The sequence below is a fragment of the Morone saxatilis genome, unplaced genomic scaffold (genome assembly GCF_004916995.1).
Source record: "Morone saxatilis isolate NCDOM2014 unplaced genomic scaffold, NCSU_SB_2.0 Contig18, whole genome shotgun sequence".
NCBI classification, from domain to species: Eukaryota; Metazoa; Chordata; class Actinopteri; family Moronidae; genus Morone; species Morone saxatilis.
In genome coordinates this window covers 2,471,236-2,483,736 of record NW_023339740.1, presented here as the reverse complement: position 1 = coordinate 2,483,736, position 12,501 = coordinate 2,471,236, and the positions used below count along the sequence as shown (strand labels likewise).

The 12,501-nt window shown below is 42.9% G+C and overlaps 1 protein-coding gene across 2 annotated transcripts in view; it reads right to left on the bottom strand.

Moving 5' to 3' along the window:
• Positions 1–1,678: 1,678 nt before the first annotated feature.
• The window catches only part of cass4 (Cas scaffold protein family member 4), a 14,097-nt gene continuing 3,274 nt past the window's right edge, over positions 1,679–12,501 (bottom strand). The window contains exons 2-7 of one of the 2 annotated variants that reach the window (XM_035662241.1): positions 6,264–6,656; positions 5,514–5,597; positions 5,288–5,404; positions 3,798–5,099; positions 3,609–3,683; positions 1,679–2,683 (exon numbers count right to left, since the gene is read on the bottom strand). In XM_035662241.1, the coding sequence (XP_035518134.1) occupies positions 2,267–2,683; positions 3,609–3,683; positions 3,798–5,099; positions 5,288–5,404; positions 5,514–5,597; positions 6,264–6,656 (2,388 nt within the window). In that variant the 3' untranslated portion in view covers positions 1,679–2,266. The remainder of the gene's footprint in view (positions 2,684–3,608; positions 3,684–3,797; positions 5,100–5,287; positions 5,405–5,513; positions 5,598–6,263; positions 6,657–12,501) is intronic. The other variant, XM_035662242.1, reaches the window with a different exon arrangement.

Sequence of the window (12,501 nt, the reverse complement as noted above, 5' to 3'; positions counted from 1 at the left end):
AAAGTGACAGAAAAAAAACGAATGAGCCCCTACAACTATCCGAAGCTTAGTGTTCCTGAACTATGACCGGTTCTTCATCTGCGATGGGACTCTGTAGACATAACAAACAGCTCATGTTCTAAGCTAGACCCAAAAAATACAATTGTATAATTCCCTATAATCATACGATGTGATTAACTAACACTAAATACAACATATCCATCACACTCCTCAGTGAAAAATAACAATTCTATTTCCATTTTTCACTCTGTACAATAGATTTCCTCTCACTGGTGGATTCCATTTACACTGGACGACCATGATAAAACGCTGGAGAAAAAGATCAAGAAATGTGTCCAACCATAACAATTCAGATAAATGATAAACAACTCTCCATTAAATGTACGTCTGTTATACATGAAATCTCTACTATTCACAATGTTTAACCTCCAACTGGGCCACACACCATAAAAAACTCACGAAAGTACCTCTTCTCTCTTCGTGTCGCTTTATGTCCCCAGCATCCATCCTTCCTCCTCACCGTATGGTCTCTGTTGTCCTGTGCAGTCTCGTCTTTGTGCGGGGATCGGGCTCGTCGTACAGCACTTCCTTGCTTTCAGGCTGCGTTTGCTACTTGATTCGTCTACGGCAATCTGATTATGAGATAAATTGCCTTGATCTAAGATCTGGGAACACTGTTCTTCCTCCGGGTATTGGCTTAGTCCGCGGTGGTGCCCCTTGGATGTATTCCTCCATCTTCCGTGAGTAACTTCTCTTTACTTACCACCTACGCTTGCCTTGTGCTCCCCGCTCGCGCGCCGCGCTCGTTCTACTGCCGTCGTGCTCTCGGGTCGGCCTTCGAAGCAGGTTTGCCTTCCGTCTGGCCGAACACTAGTGGCCGCAGGCGGGCCTGTGGTTGGGCGAGCGCTGGCGCTGACATCTGTTGGCCGCGCCCCGGGCGCTGACCGGCCCCGGCGGCGCGGCGGCCCGGCGGGGCGCTCTGATCACTCCTCGGCATCCGTGCCTTCCAGCCCCCTCCCCGGCGCGCCGACGGCGCTTCAGGCGCGGCTGCTGTCCCTTGTCTGCTCCCTGACGCCTGGGGCTCGTCTTCCCACCCCTGGGCTACTTCCCCTCCTCCCGTGGCCGGTCCCACGAACTCCCTCTGTCACAACGACCCTGGTCTTTCTCACTGCACAACTGCCGCAGTGGCTGCACCCTGCATTTTGTGACCACTTACTTATGCACCTTAGGCCTTTAAAGCACTGTATTTGACCATGCACCTTAGGACATTCACCCAATGCTTGTTATTTTGCTATTGATTTTATTTTATTTTATTTTATTGGTTCTTTTGCATTTTGCCTCCTGTTGTTGTTGTTGTTGTTGTTGTTGTTGTTATAGTTATTATTATCAGTCTGTGGAAACTCAGAAATTCTGACTTCCCAGTTCAAATAGAATGCTGGTTAAACAGATACAGTACCTGCTCATCTCTACTTCCTATTAGAAATGTGAAGACTCCGAGCGATGACATAATCAGATTAACTGTTTCACAAGCTTAGTACTCTCCAGTAAACTGACCTTTCTGTGTAAATGTTTTCATATTATTTTGCATTGACAGCTAAATAAACTTACCTTCTACAGAGGTCAGTACTGTTATCTGTATGTATGCTTCAGATAGACATTAGCAAAACAAATTAAAGAGTTTTCAGTTTATAATTTTAATATCAATAAAAATCCAACATGTGTCTTCTGTCAAGAAAAGTTTGGGAATGCATAACAATATTTTGGGGAATATTTACATAGATATTCACAAAAAGTATTAAACTACTACCCCGGAGAGTATACATCTTAAGTAATAAAGTAATAAAATGAACAAAACATCAACATAACAAACAATATTCAGAGAATATAAAATTGTAAATTATATAAAACAAATTATATTTTATACTTTATATTTAAAATTGCTTTTTAAAAATCGGCTTCAGTACAGTATACTAAATGTGCAATTTATTTTGGAACTCCACTCTGTTGAAGTCATTTATTTTAGTACAAATACAGCTCCATATTTGAATTCCAAGTGGCATTTCCTATCATCACTGACATTTTAACCAGTACCTGCATTCATTTTATAAACAACATTCAGCAAAAAGCAATAATCTTTTTGGCTAGTGAAGCTTGAACGTAATTATGAAAATATGAAATGAATGAAAAAGGAAACTGATCAATGGCCGATAAATGAACCAATGTCTTTTGCTGTACAAACAAATCAATACGCTTGATGTGCGTGCTCTCACACATCAAGTGATTTCCGAAAGTGCTGTGCTCTTTGGGCCAGTTCCTTAGCAAACTCTTGAGCCTCATGCAGAGCTTGCGTATCCGGGAAGTGCAGCGCCGCCTTCTTGGTGGCCACGGCTAGTTGCTTCAGGAGAGCACACAGGTGGTTGCTCTTACACAGAAGGCTCCGGCTGGACCCTCCATGTTGGGCCTCCCTGCACAAGGTGTCCACCAGTCTCTGGCCCACCATGATCACCAGCTTACTTTGCCGGATGAAATTTTCTGGTGGCTGGCCATCTCGAAGGCTGTCCACAAATCCCCCGATGGCCTTCTGGAGAGCGCCAAAGTAAAGCCGGCAGTGCTCTGACAGGGAGGATGGTGGATGTTCTTCTGTGCCGCTGCTGGACTCAGAGGAGTGGCACTTGTTATCAGCCTGAGCGGTGGAGACATGGAACAAAAAAGGTGATGATGGCCACATATCATGTCTTCTGGACAACAGTGTTTCCTGTCTTTTTCTCACTACAAGGAAAGCCTTAAAGGTCCAGTGTGTAATAGTATTTAGGAGGACCTATTGTCAGGAATATAATAATATATAATATTCATAATTTCCATAATATCTACAGACACCGCAGGTTGCCTTCCATGGAGTCCACCATATTGAACCACCATGTTTCTACAGTAGCCCAAACACAAAGCAAACACTGGCTCTAGATAGAGCTGTTCGCATTTTTTGCATATTTCACCTCCACTGTAGTTTCTCCTTTGTGCTTGGAAGAGGAAGGGGAGGGTGATGCAAAGAAGTTGCAATCTGAAACTACACCACTAGATGCCACTAAACACTGGACCTTTAAACATAGTATAAAAGTAACACCAAGCTAGCAAAGAGGCAGTAAACTGACTGTAACTAACATTAGCTACTGTTACTATTAGCCACCATAAGCCCCTGGTCATACCAGGCCGAGTGAAGCTGTAGCAGAATAAGCGCTGGGTGTACTGAAATGGCAAATGGAGTTTTGATGCTAATTAACCAAACTTTTCATTTGTAATGAGAAGAATTTTGTTACTTGGTCTTCCAAAAGTTTCATAGCCTAGCTTTAAAAAATTTCTTGACAAACCAAATACTGGCCGTTGATACGACAATATTTTCCCCGTAGTTTTTTGATGGTAGTTTTTCCTACGTGCTTGCAATCTTTAATCTCACCACTAGATGCCACTAAATCCTACACACTGGAACTTTAAATCCTGGATAGCTACATTGTAGTTGGATATATACAAAATAAACAAAGAGACAAATGTGTTTGTTGTTTTCTCATTAAGTTGGAACAAATCTCTTGTGTTAATAGGAGACTCAACTGCACCTTGTTAGAGACTGGTGTGACATTTTGTTTTGGCTCCTTTTGCACTTCCTTCTGCTTTTCAAAATCAGTCTTAGTCTGAGAAAAAGTCAAGAACAAAAATATCATGTTAGTAAGTATGCTTTGGGTTTTCCTTGGTTTAAAGCAGCACCAAAGTAACCAATATTATGTATGAAGCCTAGAAGCTCTCACCTGTAGCTCTACATAGTCATTGTCATCCTCTACTATATCCCCTCCTTCTTCGCCTCCATCAGGACTTTTCTTTGTCTCTGGCTGACCTGTGGTGACAAGAGGTTCTGGGTCTTTCTGAGGGGCTCTGAACAGAAGCTTGCCATTGGCATTGATGATGGACACCAGGCGCTTGACGTCCTCTGGGACAGTGCGTGCCACCATAACAAAGCGCTCCAGTTGGTCAGGTGTCTGGACTTGCCCCGGGTCTTGACAGAGTGTGTTAAGGGGCCAGCCAGCGATGTTGAGAGCACTTACTGTTTGTTGTAGGATGACGCCTGAGTCTTCTACGATGGACAGCTGTTTACAGAGCCTTGTCTGAAGATTGGCATCGGTCAAACGGCGGGCATTGCCCTTAACATCCAGGGCAAAGTTTAGGAAGGATGTCAGAGAACATGCAATCCCATCTGCTGCCTCTTTGATCTCCTTCAGGTGTTTCTCAAGATGTCCTTTGCTCCTCCAATGACTGCTGACAAAGTCCATGAGATGGGGCACAGCCTTGCAAACGCACTCCTGCAGGTCCAGAAGTCTGCGGCAGGCCACGTCCTGGCTGACGGTCACTTCTCGCAAGGGCTCAGGAGAGGAGGAGCTCAGAGCCAGAGAGTCACAAGAGCTGGTGGAGGAGCTGGAGGCAGTGCTGATTCTTTGACTGTCTGCTGCAGAGAGGCGTATGGTTCTACGTCGCTCGTCATCCTCCTGCGCCAGTGACTCCCCACTTCCTGGAAGGTCACGAAGAGACGTACAGGCCAGGAAGTTTCTCATTCTCTGCAGACGCACCCTTTTGAGTTCATGAGCATTGTTTGAGTCGCCCCTGCACTCTAGGGGTATATGATCACTGGTGGAATCACTGAGAACTCGGGTGAGGGGGTCCTCCTGGGGTGGAACCACATAAACAGACTCCTCTGTGTGCCTCTGAGTTGGGGGCTTGTCATAAATTGGGGCCCTTGGCAGCACTTTGGGTGGTGAACTGGGTTTTGGTATATCATAAAGCAAGGGAGCTGGACTTCCTCTTTGAATGGGCCGAGCATGTACTGGAAGAGTGTCATAGAGGTCCCTACAAACGGTTTTGGAGGGCAATATGTCATAGGAGCCTTGGGGTGGACTTTGTTTCTCAGGACCCACTGGCACATCATAAATCCACTCAGGCTTGCGGGGGTTGGGAAGGGTACTGAATCCACCGATCATATTCTGTTCGGCGTCTATGGTTGAGGGAACAGGGATGTCATAGTTTGGGTCCTGAGGCAAAGGTGGTGGAACTGCATATACCTGTGTAACAAGAACAAGTTGTCAATATCACAGCTATTGCCTTTATCATGTTGTCATGTTGTATGAACTAGTTCATTTTAAGTGTACTGAACCTTTAGCAGAGATGAATATGCAAAAAATGTGAAAGACTGCATTTTAAAGTGAGCATGTCATAGGTTTATTAATCCTTTTAAATGTCTGAAACTTACGTAAGTGTCTCCTGGACTGCTACACCTTAAACTCTCCGGAGAGTCAAATCTTTTCTCCAGTTCCGAAATTGGAAGCAGTGAGTGTGTTCGTGGCATATGTCTTGGAGTTGTTGATGCCTGAAAATAGAACATGACAATAAAAGTCCAGATATCAGACCCACTCAAGTGGCAGAAATACAAACAGTCACTACTTTTCATTTTGTTGTGTATATTTCCGGGAGCTCACATTGAAAAGAGAAGCTCGTCTTCCTTGGCTCGGAACATCGTAAACCTCCCCTTTTGGACTGGACCCCATGCTCAAGAATGAAGGCTGCAGACAAGACAGACAGGCTGTAATATTGGCGTTGACTGGCAACACCTGCACTGCTTTGATCAAAGCTGCATCTACCTCACTGACCTCCACATCAACACATTTATGGGGACAGTATTTGCTCTGAAGCCCCTCAAGAGTACCGGAGAACCCCATTATGCATGCACTTTGCCAATTAACGCAGCTTTATAATAGAAAACATGCTGCTCATTGAATATTAGGTGGCTACTGCAGAAGGGAACCGGACTCCCCTGGAGCAGGAGAGGAAATGGTGAACATGTGGGTATATTTCTACCCACCTTCTGCTGCACAAGCACCCGTACAGACACTTCTGTCTTTCTGGGGTCCCTGGCGGCATGGGCTGCTGTTTGCAGTTAAAAGTGTCTGAAGTCTGTGTCTGTTTGTCTTTTACAGGCCCATAAAGACCCTGTTGCTGCATGCCTGTCCCCATGGAGAGGCCCCTGGTCCCCATCTGTAAGCTCTTTTGCCAGCAGGGGTTTCACAGCGTTGCATTTCTGCAACAGTCTACCTCTCTAATCATGAGAGCGAACACTTCCCAAGGGAAAGGATCAACTTTGACCTCAGACCAATATATATGCATTTCGTTTTTGCTCTTCTCTACATGAATTCATACTTGTAGAAAAAAACAGTTTGTAGTGGGCTTACCTCAGGTCCTTCTGTGCTGTGCTTAAGTGCTGAAGAGACTGGACTCTTTGAAGTTGATACAGGAGTGGATGGGACCTTGTAGATCATGTCCATGCGTTCATAAGCAGGGCTGCTGCAGGGCCGGGGTACACTCGGGATCTGGTAGATATTGTCACCAGTTATAGCATCAATTAATTTGGGTTTCTCTGTGACATGGCTTAAGGTTCTAGTTTGTGGTAAAAGCTGTAGTCTGTTTGCAGGGGCCAGGCCATGACGTCCATAAAGAGAGCACATCCACCATCCACTTGTGCCGGCCACGTTTTGATCCATTACTGTGACGATGTCGCCTTTTCTGAAGGCCAGCTCATCTGGACACTCTGCAGTGTTGTCATACAGAGCCTTTGCAAGTTTGTTCTAAAATAAAGAGCAAAGAAAATGGAAATAAAGATTAGGAAGTATGTAGGTTGGTAGCATGTGATGCATTTTATTGACAAAGTTAACTTGACATGAAGACAATCTATTTCTGCGGTAGGCCTATGACAACCTTTCCTCTTGCAAAATGTTGCTACAAGTTTAACATCGACTCCAGATTCACAAGAATTGCCCTTTTGTAAATCATAATTAAAACAACTGTTGTCACAGAGTCACTCTTTCTCTTCAGCACTTAAGCACAGCACAGAAGGACCAGAGTGATTGTGAAACAACACTAAAAAACTAAGCAGAGACCTTTGTATGGTATATTTCTTTGCTTTATATTTTCACTTCCTATTTGTGCTTCCTTTACAGAGGTAAATAGAAGTTTCTTCAGAGCTTCCTATTGCATGTTTGTAAGCATTATATCTCATCTCTCAAAAAATACATTGAAGTGTGAAATGAAACCTCATTTCACACGACTGAATTTGTAGTCTGCAACTGAAGAATGATCACTGATTATTATTATGTATTGATGCCCTTTGCATGTTTCCCTGTTGAGTCGCTGCCTTGTGTCGAAGCATTCTTCACTGTCACTAACTGTGCCGCTAGTAAACTGCTTGCTCTTCTCCGTATATGACTAATCTAAACCAGACTGGGGCTACATGTAATAACCACAAACACTAAGTTGTATTTTTCTTTTGCACCAGTGTCAACCACCTTGCTGTGGTGGCTGTTATTAGGAGAGACAAGCTGTGAATACTGAGAATCAAAACCAAGCAGAATTCACAGCCAGCAGCTTGTGGTTTGACTGTGTAGCTACACAAAAAGTGGGTACTCACACTTACCTCATTGATTTATCTTTGCAATTCTCATGAGAAACATGTAGGCTTAGATGAATAAAAGGTTAACCTAATCCTGATGTGTTGTTAGCTTGCCACACTCCTCTTTAAACTTTTACAAAATGGTGAATGTCAGAAGTGCAACATTACAGTCAGCTGCCAGTTCATTGTGATATCTGCAACAAACTCAAGATATGTGCAATAATGCAAACAAGCTATTATTGGGGAATATCATTTATTTATTCTGCCTGATAATAAATGTCCAAAAATTGTGTATTCACTTGAAAATGTAAGCTCTTGCCACTCACTAACCTTCCAGTGGGTCAGTCAAAACAAACTGTGCTGTGCGGTAAAACACTGTTCAATCCCAAAAATCTGAAATTTTGTCAACATTTGCAGTGCCTGAATTGGACCAAAAAAGGCTCCAGTGCCCTAATTCAGCACAACCCTAACCCTAACCACAGCATAACCCTAACCCTGATTAAATTTGTGTTTTCTATCCATTTTAACAAGGACATTTCCAGTTTTCGAGCATTAAACTAGCTTGCTAGGTGTTTTTTACTCACGTTTATTTGGCTCTGCCTCTGACTGACTCAGACCCAGGTTTCTGTCTAACCCTAACCATCTCCTGATGCCTAAACCTATCCAACCAAACCAATGAACACTAGCCAGTCAGAGGCAGAGTAGGGTGGGTCTATGTGGAATACAAGTAGGGGGAAAAAGTGTTATGTGGGTATTTAGGGGTGCGTACTTGACCCACCAGGAGGTGGCAGTATATGCAGTAAGAAGTGAAGGTACTAACATGGAAAAAATCTGAAGTGCTGGTACTCAGTACTGGTGAGTACTGGCTCATTTCAGGCACTGGTCATTTGTCTAAACGTATGCACAACATATGCAGAATATTTCCTTTGGATGGAATAGTACAGCTATCAAAAACACTGAGGGCCCTATTTTAATTGTGCAAGAGCAAAGACCAACACAACGAGGTGGGTTTTAGGAGCGTCTCCAAATGCACCTGATATTTTGTCACATGTATGTGCAGCAGTGCAAAGTGCAAAAGTGTTGGATTTAAAGGAATATAAAGCCAATGCAGTCACTGGCCTCATTGCTCTGAAACAGCTGAGCCAGTCACAGTGACATATGATGACAACAGAAATCATATTGTTGTCTGGATAGTGCAGCTGATGACTGCATCAATCTAACACTTGTTCAGTCTTAATCATACTCTACTGCTCTCTTGGTGCAAACTGCCACAGTACATCGTAAAATGTGATACAGCAGCATTTGCAGGATGCTAAGCGATTAACCATTTCAAGATGTTTTTCTTGGTGATTTAGGAAGAAAATTGCACAAAGTGAAATATGTGAGATATATATATTATTTACAAAGAACTGACTACATAAAATGCCAACATGGTGATATTAGTTATACCACAATGAATATAATTTGAATTTAATGTGTGCACACTAAAACAATGGGTACTTATCAGGAGGCATCATTTGTCAATATTGTTGGTCATCTATTTTTCTTTCAGCTCCACAATTCCTATGTTTACATTTATATATAATCATAAAATATATAAAACATCTTGGCATGAAATATTTTTAGCCATGCTAGCAGAACAGCTCTTGGGATGACAATGTAGGTCTATGGGTTGGTCGGTCCTTACTGAAATATCTGACATTTACTAGATTCTGTAGATTCATTGTTTGTAGATGATACATCTTAATGACTGTACAGGATAAACTGTAGTAACATTCTCTGATTTCCAACACTTGGTTTACAACTAAATACCTGCAAACTAATACTCTAACACTCCCTTCAGCCTCAGTGTGTTTAGCGATAATCAGCAGATCTAACTTAATTTGTAACTAAAATCTTAATCTACAATGTAACTAGTAACAATAACAAATAAATATAGTGGAGTAAACACTTTTCCCTCTTAAACATAGTGAAATACAAGTATACAGGAGCATGAAATGGATGAAATGGAAAAGTACAAGCAACAAAAAAACTTCCTGAGTAAAGGTACTTGGTTACATTCCACCACTGATATGTAAAGAGAGCTCAGAGATGCAAGGAATAACGGTACCGACAGACCCTGGACAAAACAAACACACCCTCACACACCCACACACAGACATCAGCCTCAGCTGATAAGTGTGTGTGGGTGTGTGTGTGGGAGGGGGTCTGCTGGCTCTGCCCTCTCTCCGAGGGTGAATCCTCTGCAACAAAGAGCCCATTCACCATCAGAGCCCAACACGCTCAGCACCTGTTGGGATGCGGGCCTGTGGAGCACACTGACCGCAGCAGACTGTGGCCCCCACCCCCTCAGCACACACACACACACAAGCCTCAGCAAACTCCCTGCCTAATCCTCTGGGTCATGCTACAGACATGCAAGTGAAATACACAGGATCAGATGACAGTCAGTGACCGTGCCACCAAAATTTACACTGTTGTCCTTGGAAACATCATTGTGCACGCTCCTGACATGACATTAGCCAACTGTGCTTCTTTTTTTACTCATACTATATTTTAACCATTCAAGTCATGTCAGGATTTGCGTGTAAAAAGCATGTGCATGTGTTCCTGTAATGGCAGATTGCACAAAAGCCATTTAAACCACAGCCTATGTGACCTTATTATTAAAATGATTCAGTGACTTAACCAAATTTTAAACATAACCTTGTCTTTTTAAACCACAACTCAACATCACCACACTATCAGAATTAGGTCACTTGTCCCGAGGAGAAACCCCTGCCTCATGCCATGTTTACCCATGTCCCCGATCCTCTAGCGCCTGCACGTTGATCACTGAGTACTGTAACAAAGTCAGATTCAGCTGTGACTCTTTTGGATTCCTGCACACGCCTGCTTGTCCAGATCAGCCCCTGTGACAGCTGGCCTTCAGCACTTTAACCGCACAGCTGCCTCTCCCTCTCCTCTCTCTCGCTCCATCCTGTTCGCAAATTAACATCGGCCCAGACGCAATGCAAGAAAAGTCTTAGATAGGAGCTTCTGTTCAGGCAATGATCCACAGTTCAGCCTGTATAATGCTAATCAATACAGGGGTGGATGTGGAGGGGATCATTGTTTTCATGGCACACTGTTTGCTTTAAGGCAGAAAGAGAACAATTCTATTTTTAACTTGCAGTTATATGATGACCCTTACGTCAAACACTGCATGCATTATTTCCAATGTTGATCAATCTGTTGATTATTGTTCGAACTGATTCATTATTTAGTGTAAAAAAAAATGAAAGAGAAGAGTAAAAATCCTCATCACTTCATCCCTTTTTCCAAGCCTCCAAGCTGACATCTTCCAATGTTTATTTTGTCAAACCAACATCCCAAAGCCCAAAGACGGTCAGAACTGACTCAGTAATATCTGTTATACAGTAATATTTCCCTAAAGATAGCTGATATGAATAACATTAGTTACTGGTCATACCATACCAAGTAAGGCTGTATAGCAACAAATTGTTTTATTGGTGATTCATTTATTTGTAAAAGATAAAATGTATTATTTCTATTATAATTTTCTATAACGCTGAATGGACAAATCAGTGTCCTGTGATGAACTACTGGACGCTACAGCATAAGCAATGGGCGTGATTTAATGCTGGTGTCTGTCTGCTCGAAAGCAACAATGGTGGCTGCTTAAAAGGTAAGCGTAGATGCTGCTAGTATCAATTTTTTAATTGAAAGAAGAGCAAAGAATGGCTCTGAATTTTTTGTTTTCGTTCTTCTCCTGACTGACTGAGTAATGGCGATAACAGTTACATACACTACATTATATGTATGGTTTGTTGATGTGATTGATTGAAGTTCGCCTATGATAGAAAATGAAAGACAGATGATTCATCCAATAACCTGACCTTCTCAAAGTGCCTGCCCTTTTCCAAACAGTCTCAATCAACAAATTCCCAGATGATTCAGCATTCAGTTACTGATAGGCCTTTTCCACTAACAGAGAAACGGCTCTGTTGCAGTTAACGTACCTAGTTTTGAACCCTTCTGAGCATTTCAATTAAAAATGAATTAGTAAGGCAACAGTTGGTTCCCAGCTGGAACTGGGGAATTGCAGATTTTTCCTGAGAAACAAAATGGGCGTGCCATACGTATTGATGACGCATCTGATTACAACTGTTCCACTCAAAACTGGTGGAAACATGGGCTGCTTCGCTAAATAGCACCGAAGCGTGATACTGTTGGTTAATAGCAAACTTTTTTCCCCATTTAATAAGACAGTACCTGTAAAGACACACTACTGAGTCAACCTAAAAAAAACACCGAATCCCAGAAAGCCACAGGAACAGGAACCAGTCCAGGAAGTGGTTCCCAGTGTGGGAACGACACCCCCTTTGGTTCACTCTGACCTTTTGCCCTTTGACAGTCTGGGCAGGACCCCGGGGTCAGGTCAGCACCTCATCTATTATATATTCAGACACATGCCAGGTCCAGCACAACACCCATAGTGGCCAACAAATCTGTCACCCATGACTAAAGGTTGACACTAAAATTTTGAAAAATTTTAATTTTCCCAGACAGAGTGGCGGGAGAAGGGTGTTCAAGATGAGGCAGAGCACATAGTTAAGATAATCTCTTTTCTTGAATTTGGACAGGAAGTCAGCCTGTAAATATGACATATTAGACTTTCCCACAGTATCTTAGATACAAAGACGGGGGCAGGGCGAGAGATGGGGACAGACAGACAAACAGAGGGAAAAACACTGAGAGAGAGATTTGGTATCCCAGTAAATAATTTTCTGACATGTCAGGAATTTGTTTCTGGTCGATTTATTTCATCATCTTAAATCCTCAGATGTGCTGCATGGAAAATCACCTTTGTCAACCCTCACTCCAACCCAAACAAATCCAATAGGAGGCTGTGGAGACTAATTCAGGATCTGTGGCAGTGACATTGACTCGGCTACAGCTGCCCTGGTATTTCCTGTATGGGAACTGCTGAGAACTATGTCAAAAACACACACACACACACA